This window comes from Eurosta solidaginis, chromosome 3, assembly GCF_040869045.1.
Source record: "Eurosta solidaginis isolate ZX-2024a chromosome 3, ASM4086904v1, whole genome shotgun sequence".
Taxonomy (NCBI): Eukaryota; Metazoa; Arthropoda; class Insecta; order Diptera; family Tephritidae; genus Eurosta; species Eurosta solidaginis.
This window is the reverse complement of record NC_090321.1, coordinates 158592985-158618590: the sequence shown is the minus strand read 5'-3', so window position 1 is coordinate 158618590 and position 25606 is coordinate 158592985. Positions and strand designations below refer to the sequence as shown.

At 43.0% G+C, this 25606-nt stretch overlaps 1 protein-coding gene across 4 annotated transcripts in view; it reads right to left on the bottom strand.

Moving 5' to 3' along the window:
* Positions 1-1639: 1639 nt before the first annotated feature.
* Positions 1640-25606, bottom strand: part of LOC137244472 (putative phosphatidate phosphatase) — a 230563-nt gene continuing 206596 nt past the window's right edge. For 3 of the 4 annotated variants that reach the window (XR_010951026.1, XM_067773495.1, XM_067773497.1), the window contains one exon: positions 17467-18439. Coding sequence is in view for 3 of the 4 variants with exons in the window: in XM_067773495.1 (XP_067629596.1) it covers positions 18332-18439 (108 nt within the window). In the remaining variant the exon portion in view is untranslated. Of the gene's footprint in view, positions 2591-17466; positions 18440-25606 lie in introns of those variants that run through there. The other variant, XM_067773496.1, reaches the window with a different exon arrangement.

Here is a 25606-nt window from a genome sequence, read left to right as displayed (position 1 = left end):
AAAATAATTAAAACTAAAAACACTGCGTTTTGGTGTCTTGTGTGTGGAGTGCGTTGCGCGTACAAAGCGCACGTCCATTTTTCGGAGGTTCATAAAATGAACCTTATAATGCATTTGCTGAAATTTTAAGCTTCTAGCTGTTCAAATGGTGTAGAAATTGCGAAAAGTTTCTTATCTGAACAACCGGTTGTAGGGGATATATGCTATATATACGACCGATCTCCTCAAAATTTTCAGACAACAATATCTGCTATATGCGAAAGCATATGGTGAAATTTGAAGGTTCTAGCTTGTTAAAATGGGGCAGCAATTACGAAAATTTCTTATCTCCACAATCGGTTGTATGAGATACATACTATATATACAACCGATCTGTACAATTTTTTCATACAACAATGAATGAGGATACATGTTAAATAAAACCTAACTATAGACGATATATTTTTTGTAATATTTTTAAGGAAACTGGATTTTATTTTTATTTGAAAAGTTGGAATTTCGAAGAAACTAGTTTCCTGATTTTATATGTGCAATAAGACTTACATACTATTAGGTTGATATAGAATACAATTTCCTAGCATACTTCCATACTTGTTGTTTTAGTTGGGATAAACAATCGCGCGATAGCTAAAAATGGTGATATTTACACTTACATATTTTATAGCCTGTCAAACGCAGCAATTAGGAGTAATGGTATAGTAGTATATGGGTGCATCCCCGCTGAAATGCCATGAACGCACGGCGAAATGGATTTCACGGGTGCAAGCCCGAAGAAAATAAAACAAGCCAACACTGTGATGGTCAAGTAATAGAGTGTGCGTATTGATAGAACGATACGTGTACTGAGTGAGTAGTATCTAAATTTTTGGAAAACGGACTTTTCCCTGTAGCGCATTAGATCTTAAATATTGCAGAATTATCGCATTAACAGACGGTATTAGTTCCAAGTCTGTCCAATCGCAGTGCTTTCAAATGATTAACATGAATAGACCTTCTGAAGGCGCTCACCAAATCAAAATCCCCAAAATCAGGTTCCCCGACACGAAAACATATATTTGTTAAATACGTTCAATTTAGGTTAGATGGGAAACTAATGGCGTTTTCTTTTTTGAAAATAATGTTACCCTGTTATATTTTCTCAGCTCTCTCAATAGTTTTTGAGTTTATTTCACACATCATTTTTCTCTGCATAAGCAAAAGAACACAAATACCAATAAATTCACCCATTTTTCAAAATGCCGAAATTCAAAAAATAGCGAAATTCAAGAGTGAAGGATAACACCGGTGTAACAATTTTTCAAGTAAAGAAAGCGCCCTAAGTTTGGCTTCATTTTCCAAATTAACACCCACAGGATTGATGATTTCGCAAACATTTAATATAATATATACTGTATCTCAAATACTTATGAATGCAATTCATATTTTTTAAAATATTAGTAAACATAGGCACGATAGATTTAGACCGAGAGAAGAAAGAGCTTCCGATTTTCGTTGTGCTACTTTTTAATTTTTCCTACCAATTGACAAGGCAGATTAATTTTCATTGAGAGGCTTTTCATGGTAGAAATACCGTAAGAAACCCTTTACCCCTGCTTTCATAAAAAATAAAAATTCCTATTTTAAGAGCTTTATAAACATATTTTATTTTTGTATGTGTTGTTTTTGTGTTTTTTTATTTGTTTATACATATTTAATATTATAACTTTGCATTATTTGGGCAGTAAACAGTGAAAATGTTTTAACAACGTTTACATTTGTACTTCAGTTGCGAATGCAACAAAAAATTTACAAAAAATATTTACGAGTTTTACACAAAATATCTTAATCAAAATTAATTAACGTATTTTAAGCCATAAACGTGAGTTTTTATGATAATATGTACATATATTACGTTAATTCAATACTCTATCGTTTTCAGTTATAATTGTTAAAAAAAAACTTCATACATATGTATATTAGAGAGTTAAAATACTTGGTAATTATTACTAAACACACAAATTAGCTATAAATTCATTATCTGGAAGAAAAGTGCAATCAGATCGTTTCCTGTCATTGAGCTTATCCTGCCTCAGGTAACTTTATGTATGTAGATTTGTTTTCTATAAGTAGTTTATGCACATACATACATACATTTGTATAAATACATATATGTATTTCATTATATCTTAAATTATTCACATACGTTCAAACATCTTTAAAATAAGTAAAAAATAACTTATTGATTATATATGTATTGCTTCATTTGTATCTATGTGTCTATGTGTGAATAAATAAATATGATAGGACATACGTACACATTTATAAAAATAAAAAGATATATAGAATGAATTTTCGCTATCTCTTACATAATTATCATTAACTACATATGTACTTAAAGTATACAGTAACTATTGATATATATATATATATATATATATATAGTCTAAAACAATATGCGATATTTTGCCTTTTCAAAAAATACTGCTAAATTCAATGTTGGAAATCAATGACCGTTGCCAGCTATCGTTTGGGGCTGTGCATTTTGATTTGAGGTTGGTAGCATATATTGTTGAAGTGATTTTCGGTGAAACAAATCCGAAACGTACTTCGCCTGAAAAAAGAAATCAAAGTAAAAATTAAATAAATCACAATTGATATTGAATAGGGGATTTCAATGCCCACCACGATATGTGGCATTCTGATCTACAGGCGGATAGCAGGGGTGAGCTGCTGGCGGACCAAATAGAGGAAACGGTAGGAAGCGGTCATAGCTCGCCACACATAATCAGCGTGAGCGCAGGACTTGTTAACTACACATACTCCTTTTGCCTTCAACCGATTTTATCATTTCTGAAAATCGTACTTTTATCAACTTCAAAAAAGGAAAGTGGGAAGACTACAAAACATATACAGACAATCACTTTGCTCCCCTCCAAGTCCCGACTGATGCCCGTCAAGAAGAGCGCGCTTTCCGCAAGGTCATTGAATCTGTGGCGGCTCGTTTTATTCCCGCTGGAACAATCCCGCCACACTTTCCAGCAGAGGCCGCAACTTTACCGAGAGAACGTGACCTTATAAGATAGCACCACCCTGGCGACTCCCAAAAAGGGGAGATAATTTAATGCATCAGAAAGCTTGTGGATAAACATAAGCGAGTGAAATGGGAGAAGCACTTGAATAATTGTAACCCCTCTGCCGGTGTATGTAAGGTATGGTCCACCGTAAAGTCCCTATCGAGCCCGACTAAACACTATGACAAAATATCCATCACCTTTGGCGATAAAGTGCTGTCGGATGCGAAAAAATGCGCGAGCGGTTTCTGCCGACAATACGTTATACAATCCATGGCTGCTAAAACCAGACGGCGGGTCAACAGACGTGCACACAAGAATAAACACAGCACGATTCTTATTACCATCACTGCCAAAGAGGTTGAAGATACCATCGTTCATACTAAAGAGGGATTTAAATATCTTAGGCATGTCTTCAATCTGTCCTTGTCCACCTTCGTAATTCCCGAAAAATTGAAAAAAAAAAAACAGGCTGGTACCCCTACGAAATTCTGAGAAACCAGCCACCGATGAGAATCTTATCGTCCGATATCTCGCCTATCGCCAGTATCCAAGACACTTGAATCCATCAGCAAGCACATAAATTGCAACTTGAATCAAAGACCCCACCACAGAACAGTACTCGTAGCGCTAGACTCGCCAAAAGCTTTTGATACAGACAGTTACTGCAAGACTGTGAGGACTCCTCTCTTCCTCCAAGTCTGAAAAGGTAGACCGCAAATTATTTGTCTGGTCGGCAGGAATCGGTGCAATTCAGGAACGTAACATCTAAACCCAGAAGAATTAAACAAGGGGTACCACAGGGTGGTGTCCTATCTCAGTATACATATCGATGCTCCACTCGCCAACAAAAGTAGTCACCATTGTATCCTACGCCTTTTTTCTTGTACGTGAGGGCAGCGCACTGCCCTCAAGTCGCCTAATGAAACCAGGCTAATGCTGTTCATGTACCCACACACCACGGTACTGCCGGGAGGGAAACGCGATTTAGTCGCCACACCACACTTCCCATGCACATTGCATCTGCGCTCCCTTTGGGCATGCATCAATCGCGTCATCGCGCCATTTATTCACAGGAGTCCATCAATGTATGTCTCTGCAATTAGGGGAACTAAATTCCAAAACTCTGTGTACAGAGAGTCGTTCGCCGTGAAAACGAGGGCAATCAAGCGTGTTCTGCGTTTTCCAATTCAGTGGGACAGTGTGGACAGAATTGATCCTCTTCTACCTTACGCTTATGTAGATACTCCTTGGAGCCGCCGTGCCCACTCAATATCTGCGTGAGGTGGTAGTTTAGATCGCCGTGCTTCCGCCTGTACCATTCCGCTATATTCCGAACTAGCATGAAGGTCCAGCGCACTTCGCTCGATTCTTCCCTTCGTTCTTTCCACCTAACAATCGTTCGTAACCTTACGCTTTTCTTGGCATCTTCAGATGGTCGGCCGATTTCATTGCCATACAGATTGGCCATTTTGCTTGACAGTAGATATACTGGGATTTTCCGAGACAAAACAAGGATTGCGTCGTCGGAAACCGTCTGATAAGGATCGCCTGGGCCGCTGATGTTAGGTATTAACGCGAATAGGGCTCCACTAGCTCTAGAAACTTCCTCTCCCACCGCCCTGAAGTGCTCCTTAAAAGTTAGTTTTGAGTCAACGTTTACTCCCAAATACTTCAAGAAAGGCTTTGAATTAATTTGATAATCTGCTATGGTTAGGACTTATTCATCCACAGTCCGCTTTGTGCTCAACAAAACCACATCTCCAGCCTCATTTTCATTATTATCTGCATCCAGTTCGCGGTGTTAAAAACATTTCTATTTTGACCTCAGTCATTTTACCAGGAAAAAGGTCTAAGCTAATAATGTTCGTCTCGCTATTTCGCTTCTAGAAAACATGGGATCTATAACGGATCGTCTATTGTCATGAGCTATGTAGTGAAATAAACCACTATCTCCCTGATATCTTGTAACGTAGCATTACAATAACGTAACTCCCCCTGTATTCCCTTATTCATCTAAACCTGAACCTCCCTGTACTTATTTTTCCATAGCATATTCAACAACCACTAAATTGCAAACCAATGAAAAAGCACAATAATGGTGCGTCGACTTCTCAACCAGTTTCTATAGCATGGCCGAAAACCACTTGTACTTATTGTTTTATAGCGTAGCCAACAACCACTAAAATAGCAAACCAATGAAAACCACAATAATGGTGCATTGAATTCTCAACCAGTTTGCGGCACCACCCATATAAACATTGAATTTGCATTTTTGCAATTCAGTCCTCGCAGGTGAGCCAGCGGGAGTGGTTGTCTTTTTAAAGACAAAATTGCCACTCCGGCTAGCTGGCCGAGTGGAAGGGGGCGCTGTCATGGCGCGGGTCACCCTCCACCAGAGTTGGACGACGCGAGTGGTGTCTTCGGACTATCCTTCCCTCCGTCGCCCACCCTGGCGTTGAGCGACCCACTGCCTTAATGACCAAATAACCCCCCTCCGCCGCGGCTCGGACTGAGCGGAAGGGGCGCTGTCATGGCGCGAGTGACCCTTCACCTGGGCTGGACGACGCGAGTGGTGTCTTCGGACTATCCTTCCCTCCGTCGCCCACCTCGGTGTTGAGCGGCCCGCTGCCTTAATGACCAAATGGCCCCCTCCCCCCTCAGCTCTGATTTTAGTAGGCTGGCCGGAGCGGAGGAACCACTCCCTCTAGTTAGCTGGGGAGAAGAGGGTGCGGCCGTGGCGCGAGTCACCCCCTGCTGGACCAGGACGACGCGAGTGGTGTCTTCGGACTACCCTTCCCTCCGTCGTCCTGGCCTGGTAAGGAATGACCCGCCGCCCGAACGACCGCACGACCCCCTCTCCGCAGCTCTGGTTTCGGCCGTGAGCCGATGCGTGCGCACAAGGGGCTACCGCTGTGCCGTTAAGGTGCACTTCCCCTCCGCCACGGTTCGACCCACGGCGTCTCGGCTGGTACAACCCCACCCCCCTTACGCACCTTCTACTAGTGTGCAAGTAGGGAGGCGGGGGTATCCAGCGGTGAAACCAGCACTAAGCCGAGTCCTCGCATTTTATCCCGCAGGTGACTGACCCCGCCGATTACCGAGCCTGCCGAAGTCGTTCGATCAGCCCGATCCTGCCGAAGCCGACCGACCAATACAAGTCCGCTGGTACGCCCATCCTATCCCGCCCGGAACACGCTGCCGCTGTCCATGTAAACCCCGTCGCCAGCCCATCTCCCCTCTCACCACGGCCCTGGTACGCGCTCCGTAGCCCACCGCCGCATCGTCGACCCTCTGGTGCCGCCGCTGCTACGACGACCGTTGGCCGTTCGCCATCATACCGCCGTTAAGCCGCTGCATCCGTCGCGCCGCTGCTACGACGTCCGTTGGCCGTCCGACATCCTACCGCCGTTAAGCCGCTGCATCCGTCACGCCGTTGCTACGACGACCGTTGGCCATTCGCCACCCTACCGCCGTTAAGCCGCTGCATCCGTCACGCCGCTGCTACGACGTCCGTTGGCCATCCTACCGCCGTTAAGCCACTGCATCCGTCCCGCCACTGCGACGACGACCGTTGGCCGCTTGCCATCCTACCGCAGTTAAGCCGTTGCTTCTATCCCGCCGCTGCTTCCGTACCGCCGTACCAGTCCGTCCGTTACCCGACCGTTCAGCCGCCCAACCGAACCTCCGTTAGTCGACGCTCCGCCCTCCCCCCTCGCCATCTTGCGACGGAAAGCTGCTGTCCGCCTAATATCTCCAGCCGTGTGTGCGTGTGTTCGTAACAGATAAATATTGTGTATTTATTCAGTAGGGGTTTGTGGGACCTTTACTCGACTCTGGATTGACTGAGCGTTACCCCAGCCTTAGACAAAACCCACCTCATAAATGGCGCCCGAGCAGGGACCTTCCTCCGCAGATGACCGTGGAAAAACAACTGCAACCACCACCAACACTGCCGGGGCGGGTTCAACGAACACATCGCTAGAAACAACACACACACATGCTCCGGAAGGCACGCTGCTGAACACCGACTCGCTCAATTGGATCTACCTACTTAGGAAGGAGAAGCTGATCGAGGAGTGTAAGGAACACCGAATCGACGTGGAAGGCCAAACCGTAGCCGAGCTGCGGCGCGCCCTGAGTACTTACGTGCGAGCGAAACGCGCCAGGAAATCCAGTGAAGACCTGTTGAAAGAGCTGGAACGAGAAGTGAACGAGGAAGAGGGGAAGTTCGCTACGCTACCCCAGCCAACAACAAAGCCGATCCCTTCAATCCAGATCCACAGCCCACAGCCGCACGGAGGAAAGGGAGAGAACGCATTATCGAAACGAGACGAAATGAGCGACGGTGAACTTATGAATACCGTTCGCCGCTGGGACTTGCACTTTTCGGGGGAGGAGTCACTGCACGAATTTCTTGAGAGGATAGAGGAGCTTGCCGAATGCTACCGCATCCCCGTCGACCGACTCCTCGCGTCCGTAAGCAACACATACACCGCTGGAGCGATCTGCGGAGGGAGGTGCAAACTTTTTTTCTACATAAGCGACACATACGACATTTGGAAGAGGCTATCCGACCACGCAAACAGCAAGGCCGAGAGAAGGCCAAGGACTACATCCTCGCACTGGAAACGAGTTTAGGACGATCGAGGAGCTCCTGGAGCTAACGGAAGAGTATGAGCTGTTAAGAGGCGAGGAAGCGAAACAGGGAAAAATGGTGGCCCACAGCCTATACCACCTACCCATGGAATACGACAGCAAAGAGTGCTGTTGGCGCTGCAAGGAACGCGGACACCACCGCTTCCAATGTAAGGGCCCCTGGAGGAAGTTCTGCTCCCGGTGTGGCCAAGACAACATCCTCTCCAGGGACTGCCCATGCCCTCCGACTAGCCCAACTACCGAGAACGCATCGCTAACGCCGTCCAACGCTATTAAAGGAAGCCGCCAAGCATCGTACGTCCGACCAGAGAAGCCGAGGGAACCACCCGCCAGCAAATCAACCGCAAAAACACAAGTAGATGGCCGATTCTATATACCAGTGGTCATCGAGGACATGAGCGTGCGCGCACTAGTGGACACCGGCGCCACCCTATCCTATGTACATGACACCGTACGGAAACACCTAGAAAAGAACAACATCAAGGCGCGCCCCAACAAGCGAAGTATCCAGCTGGCAGACCAAACGTGTGTCTTTACCTCGAATTCCTACCCGGCAAGGATTGTGTATCAAGGACGAGCCACAGACGCGATGCTGTCCGTTATGCCAAACTTGGCCGAACGAATCCTCGGAATGGACTTCCTAAGAAAGAGGGGAATCATCCTCACGCTGGATGGCCAGCCGCTAGAGGCCACCGTGACCAAGAGAGCACCCGAACTGGATACGCTATGTGCATTGACGAGCCGAGAACACCTGAGCGACGAACAAAACACGGAACTGGGAAACTTCCTGGCGCATCACCAAAAGCGGTTTGGCGAAATCATCGGACCGAGCACTGCAGCCGAGCATACGATTCGTCTCAAACACAACCGACCGCTGAAGCAACGATACTACCCCCGCAACCCGGCCATGCAACAAGTAATCAACGAAGAGGTAGACGAGTTATTAGCCGGAGGAAGAATAGAACCATCACGAAGCGCGTACAGCTCGCCAATCGTGCTAGTCCGCAAAAAACAGGGCACGTGGAGGATGTGCATAGATTACCGTCAGCTCAACGCCGCCAGTGAACCAGACGCTTACCCGTTGCCGCAAATTGGAGCCATTCTCGACCAGCTGAAAGAGGCGAAATTCATTTCTACTATTGACTTGAAGAACGGCTACTGGCAGATCCCGCTCGCCAGAGCATCTCGCCCATACACCGCATTTACAGTTCCTGGCAGGGGATTGTTCCAGTGGAAAGTCATGCCATTTGGCCTACACACTGCTCCGGCTACCTTTCAACGCGCTCTGGATTCGATACTTGGGCCCGAACACCAACCAAAAGTTTTCGCCTACCTGGACGATATCATCGTATTGGGAGATACCTTCGAAGCACACTTGGCGATCTTGAGGGAAGTGTTCGAGCGCCTACAAAGACACAAGATGCAAGTAAACTTCGAAAAGTGCAGCTTCGTCCAGCAACAACTCCATTACCTAGGACACATCATCAGTTCGAAAGGAATTCACACCGATCCAGCAAAAGTATCCGCTGTACAAGAGATGCCCGCACCAAAAACGCTCAAACAGCTCCGCCGTTTTCTTGGACTCGCGTCGTGGTACCGCCGCTTCGTGGCAGACTTCTCTACGCTCGCCGCGCCGCTTAACCAACTGCTGAAAAAGGGACAAGTCTGGAAATGAGAGGCGCAACAAAATCACGCTTTCAAAGCACTCAAGGATAAGCTTTCCAGCGCGCCAATACTTTGTTGTCCGGACTTCTCTCGACCGTTTTTTCTCCAGACCGACGCGAGCGGAGAGGGTCTGGGCGTCGTGCTCTATCAACGCCATTCCGACCATGAGAACGTAGTAGCTTACGCCAGCCGAAGCCTAACCCAGCTGGAAAAGCGATACTCGGCCACCGAACAGGAATGCCTCGCCGTGCTATGGGGTATCCGTAAGATGAGACCCTACCTGGAGGGGTATCACTTCACCGTTATCACCGACCACAACTCACTAAAATGGCTGCACTCGCTCCAAAACCCCTCTGGACGTCTGGCAAGATGGGCACTGGAATTGCAACAATATAATTTCGAGATAGAATACCGAAAAGGAGCACAGAACGTGGTAGCCGACGCACTCTCCCGCTGCCCGCTACAACACGCCGATGACGACATTTTGTACACCATAACCAACGGAACAAACGACTGGCACGAGAGGAAAGCAAGACAGGTGCGGGAAAAACCTCAAGCACATCCAGATTACCAGATCGTCGATAACCGACTCTTCCGCCACATTTCCCCGAGAAATCAACTCTCGCGGTCACCGCAATGGAAGCTGTGCATCCCAGCCGACCGACGAAAGGACGTACTACAAGAAGTCCACGACGCCGTCGCCGCCGGACATCTCGGGGTGAAGAAGACGCTTAAGAGAGCACAACAGAACTATTACTGGCCCGGGATGTTCCGCGATGTTCTCAAACACGTACGGAAGTGTATCAGATGCGCAGAATACAAAGTCGAGCAAAGACGCCCAGCAGGATTGATGGCAACCATGCAATCATCACGGCCGTGGGAAATAGTAACCGCTGACTTCGTGGGACCACTGCCCCGTTCCAAGCAAGGAAATACTTGTCTCCTCGTCATGGTGGATAAATTCTCCAAGTGGGTGGAGTTTATCCCAGTGCGCCAAGCGACAACGACAAGCGTAATCAAAGCACTCCAAGAAAGAGTCATCTACCGATTTGGCTGCCCGAAAACCTTCCTCACCGACAATGGTAAACAATTCGTCGGGAAGGCATTAGCAGCGTTTTTGAACGACCACCGCATCGATCACAAGTTTACGGCAGCTTACGCCCCGCACGAAAACCCCACCGAGCGAACCATCCGAGTCGTGAAAACCATGATAGCTCAGCGATGCAAGGACGACCACCGCACCTGGGACCAGGAGATTCCGCAAATAGCATTCGCGATAAACACGGCTAGCCACGAATCGACAACAGCATCAGCAGCAGAAACCAACTTCGGTAGAGACCTTACAGCACCGCAGCAAGTGCGCACGGAGGGAGCAGTACCAGCAGAGCCACCAACCGTACGACCGTCCATCACCAAGTTATGGGACGAGATAAAAGGGCACCTAGCCAAAGCTTCAAAGCAACAGAAAAAACACTACGACTTACGCAGACGGCAATGGAAGCCACGCATAGGCGAGCAGGTGATGAAAAGGGACCACCCACTCTCATCCGCGGCCGACAAATTCGCCCAGAAGTTAGCACCAAAATTTTCCGGCCCGTACTTGGAGATGGAATATGTTTCCACGAACACGGTGAAAGTAGGCCACCCGGGGCAAACAAAGCAACAACACGCGCACTTGCAAGATTTAAAGCCGTACGAATTCTAAACAACCCTCGTTTTGCTTACTCATTGCAGGAACCAAACCGTCCAACAATGAGTCGAAAACAGCGGCAACCCACACCACCGGACTCACCGAAACCGATACGCCCGTGGCGCCCGCCGTTTGAGGCAACAGTGTGGCCGGCAAACAAAATCCAAAGAATCCAGAGAATCCAAATTTTTCATGGGCCACCAATAGAGCAACTAATGGCCATAAAAGAAGACCCACAACCAGAGCCACAGGGACGGGGCGACACCAAATACATCGAAACGAAGAAAACGTCATACGAAGAGGGGCACCCCGATCCCGAACAATTTTTCGGGGAACTGAAGCTAAAACGCCCGACAAAACTGAGCAAAAAGTGCTGGAAATTCTATTGGAAGAACCAGCGCGTCAAGGTGAAGATGATGGGCGAGAACCGGGCGAAAGTCTCGCTGATGGGAATCAACCGAATGGTACAAGTCGAATGAGACATCAAGAGAAGAGGCCGCCGCATTTCTTTTTTATATCTTTATACCATCTACAAAAACTTGTTAGATTTAAGACAGAAATAATTGTAAATAATTTTTCAAAAAAAAAAAAAAAAAAAAAAAATTTATATATATATATATATAAATACATACATATCTACATAACATTAAAAGGGGAACAAGAGAAGTACGACAACGGATACAGTTTAGTACGGCTCCACCCCCGACAAAAAAAAAAAAAAAAAAACAGTGGAACATTTTTTTTTTGGAACAATTACAATAACATTAACTCTGTTAGATATAAGTGGAATGACTCTGTATATTTTTGGGAAAAAATTTTTTTTTAAATAAAGTGCTTCGCCCACATGCACACCGGCACAAGACCTAGGCCATGCCTGGAGATCCATCTTTCCCCACCGCAGCTTTCCGTCAACCGAAGTGGGAGGGGGACTGTAACGTAGCGTTACAATAACGTAACTCCCGCTGTATTCCCTTATTCATCTAAACCTGAACCTCCCTGTACTTATTTTTCCATAGCATATTCAACAACCACTAAATTGCAAACCAATGAAAAAGCACAATAATGGTGCGTCGACTTCTCAACCAGTTTCTATAGCATGGCCGAAAACCACTTGCACTTATTGTTTTATAGCGTAGCCAACAACCACTAAAATAGCAAACCAATGAAAACCACAATAATGGTGCATTGAATTCTCAACCAGTTTGCGGCACCACCCATATAAACATTGAATTTGCATTTTTGCAATTCAGTCCTCGCAGGTGAGCCAGCGGGAGTGGTTGTCTTTTTAAAGACAAAATTGCCACTCCGGCTAGCTGGCCGAGTGGAAGGGGGCGCTGTCATGGCGCGGGTCACCCTCCACCAGAGTTGGACGACGCGAGTGGTGTCTTCGGACTATCCTTCCCTCCGTCGCCCACCCTGGTGTTGAGCGGGCCGCTGCCTTAATGACCAAATAACCCCCCTCCCCCCTCAGCTCTGATTTTAGTAGGCTGGCCGGAGCGGAGGAACCACTCCCTCTAGTTAGCTGGGGAGAAGAGGGTGCGGCCGTGGCGCGAGTCACCCCCTGCTGGACCAGGACGACGCGAGTGGTGTCTTCGGACTACCCTTCCCTCCGTCGTCCTGGCCTGGTAAGGAATGACCCGCCGCCCGAACGACCGCACGACCCCCTCTCCGCAGCTCTGGTTTCGGCCGTGAGCCGATGCGTGCGCACAAGGGGCTACCGCTGTGCCGTTAAGGTGCACTTCCCCTCCGCCACGGGTCGACCCACGGCGTCTCGGCTGGTACAACCCCACCCCCCTTACGCACCTTCTACTAGTGTGCAAGTAGGGAGGCGGGGGTGTCCAGCGGTGAAACCAGCACTAACCCGAGTCCTCGCATTTTCTCCCGCAGGTGACTGGCCCCGCCGATTACCGAGCCTGCCGAAGACGTTCGATCAGCCCGATCCTGCCGAAGCCGACCGACCAATACAAGTCCGCTGGTACGCCCATCCTATCCCGCCCGGAACACGCTGCCGCTGTCCAGGTAAACCCCGTCGCCAGCCCATTTCCCCTCTCACCACGGCCCTGGTACGCGCTCCGTAGCCCACCGCCGCATCGTCGCCCCTCTGGTCCCGCCGCTGCTACGACGACCGTTGGCCGTTCGCCATCCTACCGCCGTTAAGCCGCTGCATCCGTCGCGCCGCTGCTACGACGTCCGTTGGCCGTCCGACATCCTACCGCCGTTAAGCCGCTGCATCCGTCACGCCGTTGTTACGACGACCGTTGGCCATTCGCCACCCTACCGCTTGATTGGATAACGGTTGGTTGTACAGGTATAAATGAATCGAGATAGATATAGACTTCCATATATCAAAATCATCAGTATCGAAAAAAAATTTGATTGAGCCATGTCCGTCCGTCCGTCTGTCCGTTAACACGATAACTTGAGTAAATTTTGAGGTATCTTGATGAAATTTGGTATGTAGATTCCTGGGCGCTCATCTCAGATCGCTATTTAAAATGAACGATATCGGACTATAACCACGCCCACTTTTTCGATATCGAAAATTTCGAAAAACCGAAAAATGCGATAATTCATTGCCAAAGGCGGTTAAAGCGATGAAACTTGGTAGATGGGTTGACGTTATGACGCAGAATAGAAAATTAGTAAGATTTTGGACAATGGGCGTGGCACCGCCAACTTTTAATTTAAAAGTTTTGCAAGCTGTAATTTGGCAGTCGTTGAAGATATCATGATGAAATTTGGCAGGAACGTTACTACTATTACTATATATGCGCTAAATAAAAATTAGCAAAATTGGATGAAGACCACGCCCACTTTTTAAAAAAAATTTTTTTTTTAATTCAAATTTTAACAAAAAATTTAATATCTTTACTGTATATAAGTAAATTAAGTCAAAATTCAACTCCAGTAATGATATGATGCAACAAAATAGAAAAATAAAAGAAAATTTCAAAATGGGAGCGGCTCCGCCCATTTTCATTTAGTTTGTCTAGAATACTTTTAATGCCATAAGTCGAACAAAAATTTACCAATCCTTCTCAAATTTGGTAGGGCATAGATTCTATGACGGTAACTGTTCTCTGTGAAAATGGGCGAAATCGGTGGAAGCCACGCCCAGTTTTTATGCACAGTGCACCGTATATCCTTCCGCTAGGCCGTTAACACAATAACTTGAGCAAAAACCGATATATCTTTACTAAACTTAGCCCACGTACTTATCTGAACTCACTTTACGCCCACTTTATCGATATCGAAAATTACGAAAATTGAAAAAATGCCATAATTCTATACCAAATACGAAAAAAGGGATGAAACATGGTAACTGGATTGGTTTATTGACGCAAAATATAACTTTAGAAAAAACTTTGTAAAATGGGTGTGACACCTACCATATTAAGTAGAAGAAAATGAAAAAGTTATACAAGGCGAAATCAACAGCCTTGGAATCTTGGCAGGAATACTGTTAGTGGTATTGCATATATAAATAAATTAGCGGTACCCGAAAGATGATTTTATGGATCACCTGGCCCACATTTTGGTCGATATCGCGAGAACGCCTTCACATATACATCTAAGGGCTACTCGGTTTTAAAACCTTCATTAATACCTTTAATTTGATATCCATATCGTACAAACATTCTAGAGTCACCCCTGGCCCACCCTAATGGCGATATCTCGAAAAGGCGTCCACCTATAGACCTAATGCCCACTCCCTCTTAAAATGCTCAGTAGCACCTTTCGTTTGATACCCATATCGTACAAACATTCTAGAGTCACCCCTGGCCCACCCTAATGGCGATATCTCGAAAAGGCGTCCACCTATAGACCTAATGTCCACTCTCTCTTAAAATGCTCAGTAACACCTTTCGTTTGATACCCATATCGTACAAACATTCTAGAGTAACCCCTGGCCCACCCTAATGGCGATATCTCGAAAAGGCGTCCACCTATAGACCTAATGCCCACTCCCTCTTAAAATGCTCAGTAACACCTTTCGTTTGATACCCATATCGTACAAACATTCTAGAGTCACCCCTGGCCCACCCTAATGGCGATATCTCGAAAAGGCGTCCACCTATAGACCTAATGCCCACTCCCTCTTAAAATGCTCAGTAACACCTTTCGTTTGATACCCATATCGTACAAACATTCTAGAGTCACCCTTGGTCCACCTTTATGGCGATATCTCGAAAAGGCGTCCACCTATAGAACTAAGGATTACTCCCTTTTAAAATACTCATTACCACCTTTTATTTGATACCCATATCGTACAAACACATTCTAGAGTCACCCCTGGCCCACCCTAATGGCGATATCTCGAAAAGGCGTCCACCTATAGACCTAATGCCCACTCCCTATTAAAATGCTCAGTAACACCTTTCGTTTGATACCCATATCGTACAAACATTCTAGAGTCACCCTGGCCCACCCTAATGGCGATATCTCGAAAAGGCGTCCACCTATAGACCTAATGCCCACTCCCTCTTAAAATGCTCTGTAACACCTTTCGTTTGATACCCATATCGTAGAAACACATTCTAGAGTCACCCCTGGCCCACCCTAATGACGATATCTCGAAAAGGCGTCCACCTATAGACCTCATGCCCACTCCCTCTTAAAATGCTCAGTAACACCTTTCGTTTGATACCCATATCGTACAAGCATTCTAGAGTCACCCTTGATCCACCTTTATGGCGATATCTCGAAAAGGCGTCCACCTATAGAACTAAGGATTACTCCCTTTTAAAATACCCATTACCATCTTTCATTTGATACCCATATCATACAAACACATTCTAGAGTCACCCCTGGCCCACCCTAATGGCGACATTTCGAAAAGGCGTCCACCTATAGACCTAATGCCCACTCCCTCTTAAAATACTCATTACCACCTTTCATTTGATTCCCATATCGTACAAACACATTCTAGAGACACCCCTGGTCCACCTTTATGGCGATATCTCGAAACGGCGTCCACCTATGGAACTAAGGATCACTCCTTTTCAAAATACTCATTAACAGCTTTCATTTGATACCCATATCGTACAAACATTTCTAGAGTCACCCCTGGTCCACCTTTATGGCGATTTCTCGAAAAGGCGTTCACCTATAGAACTAAAGCCCATTCCCTTTTAAAATACTCATTACCACCTTTCATTTGATACCCATATCGTACAAACACATTCTAGAGTCACCCCTGGTCCACCTTAATGGTGATATCTCGAAAAGGCGTCCACCGATAGACCTAATGCCCACTCCCTCTTAAAATGCTCAGTAACACCTTTCATTTGATACCCATATCGTACAAACAGATTCTAGAGTCACCCCTGGTCCACCTTTATGGCGATTTCTCGAAAAGGCGTTCACCTATAGAACTAAAGCCCATTCCCTTTTAAAATACTCATTACCACCTTTCATTTGATACCCATATCGTACAAACACATTCTAGAGTCACCCCTGGTCCACCTTAATGGCGATATCTCGAAAAGGCGTCCACCTATAGACCTAATGCCCACTCCCTCTTAAAATGCTCAGTAACACCTTTCATTTGATACCCATATCGTACAAACAAATTCTAGAGTCAGCCCTGGTCCACCTTTATGGCGATATCCCTAAATGGCGTCCATCCATAGAACTATGGCCTACTCTCTGTTAAAATACTCTTTAATACCTTCCATTTGATACACATGTCATACAACCACATTCCAGGGTTACCCTAGGTTCATTTTCCTACATTGTGATTTTCCTTATTTTGTCTCCATAGCTCTCAACTGAGTATGTAATGTTCGGTTACACCCGAACTTAGCCTTCCTTACTTGTTTGAAAATAATGTTACCCTGTTATATTTTATCAGCTCTCTCAATAGTTTTTGAGTTTATTTCACACAACAGTTTTCTCTGCATAAGCAAAAGAACACAAATACCGATAAATTCACCCATTTTTCAAAATGCCGAAATTCAAAAAATAGCGAAATTCAAGAGTGAAGGATAACACCGGTGTAACAATTTTTCAAGTAAAGAAAGCGCCCTAAGTTTGGCTTCATTTTCCAAATTAACACCCACAGGATTGATGATTTCGCAAACATTTAATATAATATATACTGTATCTCAAATACTTATGAATGCAATTCATATTTTTTAAAATATTAGTAAACATAGGCACGATAGATTTAGACCGAGAGAAGAAAGAGCTTCCGATTTTCGTTGTGCTACTTTTTAATTTTTCCTACAAATTGACAAGGCAGATTAATTTTCATTGAGAGGTTTTCATGGTAGAAATACTATGTTTTTGAACAACTTACGTTTCATTCTGAAAACCTAAAACCTATACCCACAATGGTTTTAAGCAGCCCAACCGTAAGAAACCCTTTACCCCTGCTTTCATAAAAAATAAAAATTCCTATTTTAAGAGCTTTATAAACATATTTTATTTTTGTATGTGTTGTTTTTGTGTTTTTTTATTTGTTTATACATATTTAATATTATAACTTTGCATTATTTGGGCAGTAAACAGTGAAAATGTTTTAACAACGTTTACATTTGTACCTCAGTTGCGAATGCAACATAAAATTTACAAAAAATATTTACGAGTTTTACAGAAAATATCTTAATCAAAATTAATTAACGTATTTTAAGCCATAAACGTGAGTTTTTATGATCATATGTACATATATTACGTTAATTCAATACTCTATCGTTTTCAGTTATAATTGTTAAAAAAAAACTTCATACATATGTATATTCGAGAGTTAAAATACTTGGTAATTATTACTAAACACACAAATTAGCTATAAATTCATTATCTGGAAGAAAAGTGCAATCAGATCGTTCCCTGTCATTGAGCTTATCCTGCCGCAGGTAACTTTAAAAATATATATGTATGTATGTAGATTTGTTTTCTATAAGTAGTTTATGCACATACATACATACATTTGAATAAATATATGTATTTCATTATATCTTAAATTATTCACATACGTTCAAACATCTTTAAAATTAGTTAAAAATAACTTATTGATTATATATGTACTGCTTCATTTGTATCTATGTGTCTATGTGTAAATAAATAAATATGATAAGACATACGTACACATTTATAAAAATAAAAAGATATATAGAATGAATTTTCGCTATCTCTTACATAATTATCATTAACTACATATGTACTTAAAGTATACAGTAACTATTGATATATATATATATATAGTCTAAAACAATATGCAATATTTTGCCTTTTCAAAAAATACTGCTAAATTCAATGTTGAAAATCAATGACCGTTGCCAGCTATCGTTTGGGGCTGTGCATCTTGATTTGAGGTTGGTAGCATATATTGTTGAAGTGATTTTCTGTGAAACAAATCCGAAACGTACTTCGCCTGAAAAAAGAAATCAAAGTAAAAATTAAATAAATCACAATTGATATTGAATAGGGGATTTCAATGCCCACCACGATATGTGGCATTCTGATCTACAGGCGGATAGCAGGGGTGAGCTGCTGGCGGACCAAATAGAGGAAACTGCGTTCTGCACGATAAGTGCGCCTCTCCCACACGTACGGTAGGAAGCGGTCATAGCTCGCCAGACATAATCAGCGTGAGCGCAGGACTTGTTAACCACACATACTCCTTTTGCCTTCAACTGATTTTATCATTTCTGAAAACCGTACTTTTATCAACTTCAAAAAAGGAAAGTGGGAAGACTACAAAACATATACAGACAATCACTTTACTCCCCTCCGAGTCCCGACTGATGCCCGTCAAGAAGAGCGCGCTTTCCGCAAGGTCATTGTATCTGTGGTGGCTCGTTTTATTCCCGCTGGAACAATCCCGCCACACTTTCCAGCAGAGGCCGCAACTTTACCGAGAGAACGTGACCTTATAAGATAGCACCACCCTGGCGACTCCCAAAAAGGGGAGATAATTTAATGCATCAGAAAGCTTGTGGATAAACATAAGCGAGTGAAATGGGAGAAGCACTTGAAGAATTGTAACCCCTCTGCCGGTGTATGTAAGGTATGGTCCACCGTAAAGTCCCTATCGAGCCCGACTAAACACTATGACAAAATATCCATCACCTTTGGCGATAAAGTGCTGTCGGATGCGAAAAAATGGGCGAGCGTTTTCTGCCGACAATACGTTATACAATCCATGGCTGCTAAAACCAGACGGCGGGTCAACAGACGTGCACACAAGAATAAACACAGCGCGATTCTTATTACCATCACTGCCAAAGAGGTTGAAGATACCATCGTTCATACTAAAGAGGGATTTAAATATCTTACGCATGTCTTCAATCTGTCCTTGTCCACCTTCGTAATTCCCGAAAAATTTAAAAAAAATCAGGCTGGTACCCCTACGAAATTCTGAGAAACCAGCCACCGATGAGAATCTTATCGTCCGATATCTCGCCTATCGCCAGTATCCAAGACACTTGAATCCATCAGCAAGCACATAAATTGCAACTTGAATCAAAGACCCCACCACAGAACAGTACTCGTAGCGCTAGACTCACCAAAAGCTTTTGATACAGACAGTTACTGCAAGACTGTGAGGACTCCTCTCTTCCTCCAAGTCTGAAAAGGTGGACCGCAAATTATTTGTCTGGTCGGCAGGAATCGGTGCAATTCAGGAACGTAACATCTAAACCCAGAAGAATAAAACAAGGGGTACCACAGGGTGGTGTCCTATCTCAGTTTACATATCGATGCTCCGCTCGCCACCAAAAGTAGTCACCATTGTATCCTACGCCTTTTTTTCTTGTACATGGGGGCAGCGCACTGCCCTCCAGTCGCCTAATGAAACCAGGCTAAAGCTGTTCATGTACCCACACACCACGGTACTGCTGGGAGGGAAACGCGATTTAGTCGCCACACCACACTTCCCATGCACATTGCATCTGCGCTCCCTTTGGGCATGCATCAATCGCGTCATCGCGCCATTTACTCACAGGAGTCCATCAATGTATGTCTCTGCAATTAGGGGAACTAAATTCCAAAACTCTGTGTACAGAGAGTCGTTCGCCGTGAAAACGAGGGCAATCAAACGTGTTCTGCGTTTTCCAATTCAGTGGGACAGTGTGGACAGAATTGATCCTCTTCTACCTTACGCTTATGTAGATACTCCTTGGAGCCGCCGAGCCCACTCAATATCTGCGTGAGGTGGTAGTTTAGTTCGCCGTGCTTCCGCCTGTACCATTCCGCTATATTCCGAACTAGCATGAAGGTCCAGCGCACTTCGCTCGATTCTTCTCTTCGTTCTTTCCACCTAACAATCGTTCGTAACCTTACGCTTTTCTTGGCATCTTCAGATGGTCGGCCGATTTCATTGCCATACAGATTGGCCATTTTGCTTGACAGTAGATATACTGTCCGAGATAAAACAAGGTTTGCGTCGTCGGAACCCGTCTGATAAGGAAATGCCATTCTTATTGCAGTTATACTATAGGCTGCTAGTATGTATACCTTTTCGGTGGGTCATTTAAAATCCGTGCCATATTGGTACTGTATATAATATTATCGAGCTAGTTATGTTGGATAATAGCTGACGGGTAAGATCGCCTGGGCCGCTGATGTTAGGCATTATTCGCGTTAGGGCTCCACTAGCTCTAGAAACTTTCCTCCCACCGCCCTGAAGTGCTCCTTAAAAGTTAGTTTTGAGTCAACGTTTACTCCCAAATACTTCAAGAAAGGCTTTGAATTAATTTGATAATCTGCTATGGTTAGGACTTATTCATCCACAGTCCGCTTTGTGCTCAACAAAACCACATCTCCAGCCTCATTTTCATTATTATCTGCATCCAGTTCGCGGTGTTAAAAACATTTCTATTTTGACCTCAGTCATTTTACCAGGAAAAAGGTCTAAGCTAATAATGTTCGTCTCGCTATTTCGCTTCTAGCAAACATGGGATAACGGATCGTCTATTGTCATGAGCTATGTAGTGAAATAAACCACTATCTCCCTGATATCTCCAATTTTTTTGCCACGCGAAACCTGACATTGTCACCAACCAAATAATCGGCGACCTTATTTACAACATGGGCATGGACATGGACGCTAACGACTGTCTTACACCCAAAAATACTAGGTTGACGTTCGATCAGAATCTACATTTTGGCGAGCATACAACCAAAACTGTACCTAAAATCCATAGTCGTAATAAAATCCGCAAATCACTTGCCGGCAGCACTTGGGGTAAAGACAAAGAGACACTCATTACCAGTTACAAAGCAATAGGCCAGCCAGTTGCATGCTACGCGTCCCCGATATGGTCGCCAGGCCTAAAACGCTACAGGCTGTCTTCTTATGTCCCCTGAACACCACCTACACACTGAGGCGATAGTGCTTCCCATTAGAGAGAAACGATATGCTGACCAAACAATTTCTGTTGAATACCCAGAAACCTGGGCATCCCAGCAAATATCTGATTGAAGAGGACCCAGGGGCTTGGGAGGCACCTGAGAACACAGCCGTATGTAGAAGAAAAACGCAAACAGGTCCTTAGTGATATCGACAAAAAAGGCGTCCATCAACCATCTCTGTAATTGTAATGTGGAACCAACGCCTCCAACACCCGTCTCACTCTGGCCTACCCCTGTTAAAATTGCAAGTTTACTTGGACTCCCGTTAGAGGATATTGATGAAAATTTGTGAGTGGTCGCACCTATTGAATGGAGCGAAGCATTGCTATAATAGCAACAACAACAAAATGCACAGGGTACCTGAGCTGAGTTCTATTTCGAAATCATACCACCTCGCATTTTTTTCCAGATGCCTTCTTTATAAGCTAAAATGAGCTGACAAAACCAGTTTTTTTGCGCAAGCCGATGCTAATGCCGATTAATCGACTTATTGCCGATTCCAAAAGAAAATTACAAAAACAAAAAATTACAAAAGACGGAATGATAAAAAATGTATATAAATAAAAATGACAGTAATAATAATAATAATTTAATTTTTTTTTTTTGAGATTTGGGATTAATGGCAGGGTTCTATGACCACAGCGCCAGGTACAAAATCAAAATGGCCTTTATAAATTATAGTTTCATTTCACGTGTTCCTCCGTTATTCACAGTAGCTCCGTTATTAAATAATTAAATTCCGTTATTTCTCGAAACAATGTTCATTTTTTTTAGTTTTTAAATGGCACCACGCCAGGCACAAAATCAGTAATATGTATTTCAAAACTATTGTCACTACATGTTGAGAAGACAAAAGCTATCCTTAAGACAGACCTAAGGATGTTCTGCCCATCCCAACCTCCCACGTTCACAAACAGAGGAGCGTCAAGCCATTCCTCCAGCCTGTTTTTTTTTTCCAGCACAACCAAAAAAAGCCTAAAAATATTTTGAGCTGAGCTGTGGATAGCTGAAGCTTCCCAGTTGAAACCCAAAATCGACCTGTAATGCAATAATAAAGTTCTATTTGCCAGTACATATTTACTTGTAGTACAAGATTAATAAATGTTGATTGCTTAATTTTTCGTAGAAATTTTCTCAAAACAATTAGTTTTATCAAATTTTTTTATATTCTTTAAGGACATACAAAGTAACCTTAATACTCTTGTCTAACTTAATCTTTTAGGCTAACGCTTATAAAATGGTAGGGCAATATATAAAGTGAGGTTCTATAAAAGACCTACATACATATGTATGTACATATATACCATTATTTATAATACTTGCTGATGTGCTTGCACGTGGAACATATATCCAATTTTTTGTGACATTTTTGCCTCTGTTTATTTGATATGATCATCGAACTTAATTTTTTTATGAATTATTGTTCCTAGGTATTTCATTTCATTAACCTTTTGTAAAGTACTATTTCCTATTTTCAATGAATAATTTTTTTTTTCTGCATATTTTCTCTTCATGATCATCCATTTCGTTTTGCCAATATTTATTTTAAGCTAAGGTAGCTTTTAAACCACCCCAGGGCTGTTTTACGTACCCCGATGCTATATATTTTCCTCAGTAAGATGACCCTATCGAAAGTTTCGAATACCTTTTTTAGGTCTGAGAAAACCGACACTGTTACAAACTTTTTTTACATGCCCTAATTTCATTCTGCTATAACCAGGTTTAGAGCAGTTTCGCAAGAGTGTTTGGCTGAACCCTGATTGTTCACATGTGATAATTTCATGTTGCTTCAGGTAATCGAGAAGATGGTCTTTGACGATTTCTCTATTGGCGTTTTCTTTTCTGAAAAACATATCTCCCTGTTGCTTATTCCTTGCTCTTCAAAAGTTAAATTTCCATGTGCAACATGAGGGCAACATTTTTCCCAAAATAGAAAACGCCATTAGAGACTTCAATTTATTTTTATTCACAGTTCTTTATATTTTAAAAATTTAGTAAGTTAATACATTTAGTACAATGTTTTTTATATTGCATTCATTAAACGTTAAATACTTAAGTTAAACCAACTGTCTAATCAAATAATTATATTTAAATGTTTGTAAATTGTCGAGCTCGAGGCCATACAATATTAAATAACAAACAAATAAAACTGTTTATTTGTATATGTTATATATTGTCGTTTTTTATTTATCGATATTTCGACTTCAATTAGAAGTCATCTTCAGGACTAGAAATACAAAAATACAAGTATTATAATAAAAAACACAAAAGTACATGTATACATTTGACTTACATCGTTGGATGTACCAGATCGACTAATTTAAAATTTGATATGACAAAAACGAAAATAAACATAAAAAGTAAACAAATAAAGAACCGTAATTATAAACAAAATTCTTAACTAACAACAATATAGCATAAAAAGTTAAACTGTGAGCGACACCCATAGCATAAGTATGTATTAAATTCCCACCAGGTAAATGTTGTTGTATAACACTCTCAGCATTAATTTTTGCAATTTTGCTTTACCAATTGTCGGTATGCGTGAGCGCATTGGTCTGTGTCTGACTTAAAATTCATTCTTTTATCGTTGGGTGTGCCGATGATGTGAAGCATCTCCAAAATATAGCGTTTCGTATAATGTTTTTCTTGTTGTAGAATTTCTACCTCATCGAAATCCGGAGAGTGTCCAGTTGTTTTGCAATGCTGAGTGAGGGCCGTTTTGTTATCATTAGTGTGGTCCCTATTTTTTATGTTTGATTTGTGAGCGGAAATCCTTGTCTTTAGTTTGGATTTAGTTGTCCCCACATATACCTTATTGCATACGTGGGACCCGTCGCCGTTGCATTTAGTTTTATATATAACGTCAGATTTCTCATATTTTCCGATTTTGCTTTTTGTATTTGTAAATATTTTTTGTAAAGTGTTATTATATGTGAAGGCAATTTGAAATTTTTCCCTGCCGTACAAATTCGAATGCTTTATCCTATTCGACAAACCTGGTACAAAAGTGGTGGATTTATATATTTTATCTGGTTTGGCTTTCTTGTCTCTAGTCGTCTTGAAATGGCTATGTATGAATTGTTTTATAAGTTGAGCAGGAAATTCATTATTTTCAAGAACTTTTTGAATTATTTCAATATTTTTCTTATGGTACATCGCGTCACTAATTGTGAGAACACGTCTTACGAAATTTTTGGCCGTATTTACAATTGCAGACTTGTCGTGTTTCGAATAAAAGTTTAATAATCTACCGGAGGCAGTAGGCTTTCTATACCAATCGAACGTGAGGTGGTTGTTGTTTTTTATTACCAGAGTGTCCAGAAATGGCAATTCTCCATCTTTCTCAACTTCTAACGTAAATTTTATAGATCTGTTGTATTCATTTAAGTTAGCCAGCATTTTCTCAATATGGTCCGTTCTTGCAATGGCAAACAGATCGTCTATATATTTAGTGAGGAGGCGTGGTTTATATGGTATATCTTCCTCAAATTTAGTTAGCAGTTCTTCCATCACAATATCTGCTATGACCGGAGATGCCGGTGATCCCATAGGCATTCCTGCACGTTGTTCATAAATCTTATTGTTGTAGTTGAAGTACCTGTTTTCTTTAATACAAAATCGTACTACCTCAAGGAAGAGATCTTTGGTTAGATTTGTATGCTTTTTAATTTGGTTCCATTTGGACGAAATGATTTCCAAAGCATGGTCTACTGGAATGCTAGGGAATAATGAGACAACATCGAACGAAACTAGGCTCTCATCATCAAAGACATATGTATCCTTAATTTTATTTTTAAACTCAACGGAATCTTTTACATTGTATTTTGATTCTTTGGTTACATTCATCAAAATATTTACAACGAATTTACATAGGTTGTACGAAGGCGAATTGATGGAAGAACATATAGGCCTCAATGGGATACCAAATGGAACCAAATTAAAAAGCATACAAATCTAACCAAAGATCTCTTCCCTGAGGTAGTACGATTTTGTATTAAAGAAAACAGGTACTTCAACTACAACAATAAGATTTATGAACAACGTGCAGGAATGCCTATGGGGTCACCGGCATCTCCGGTCATAGCAGATATTGTGATGGAAGAACTGCTAACTAAATTTGAGGAAGATACACCATATAAACCACGCCTCCTCACTAAATATGTAGACGATCTGTTTGCCATTG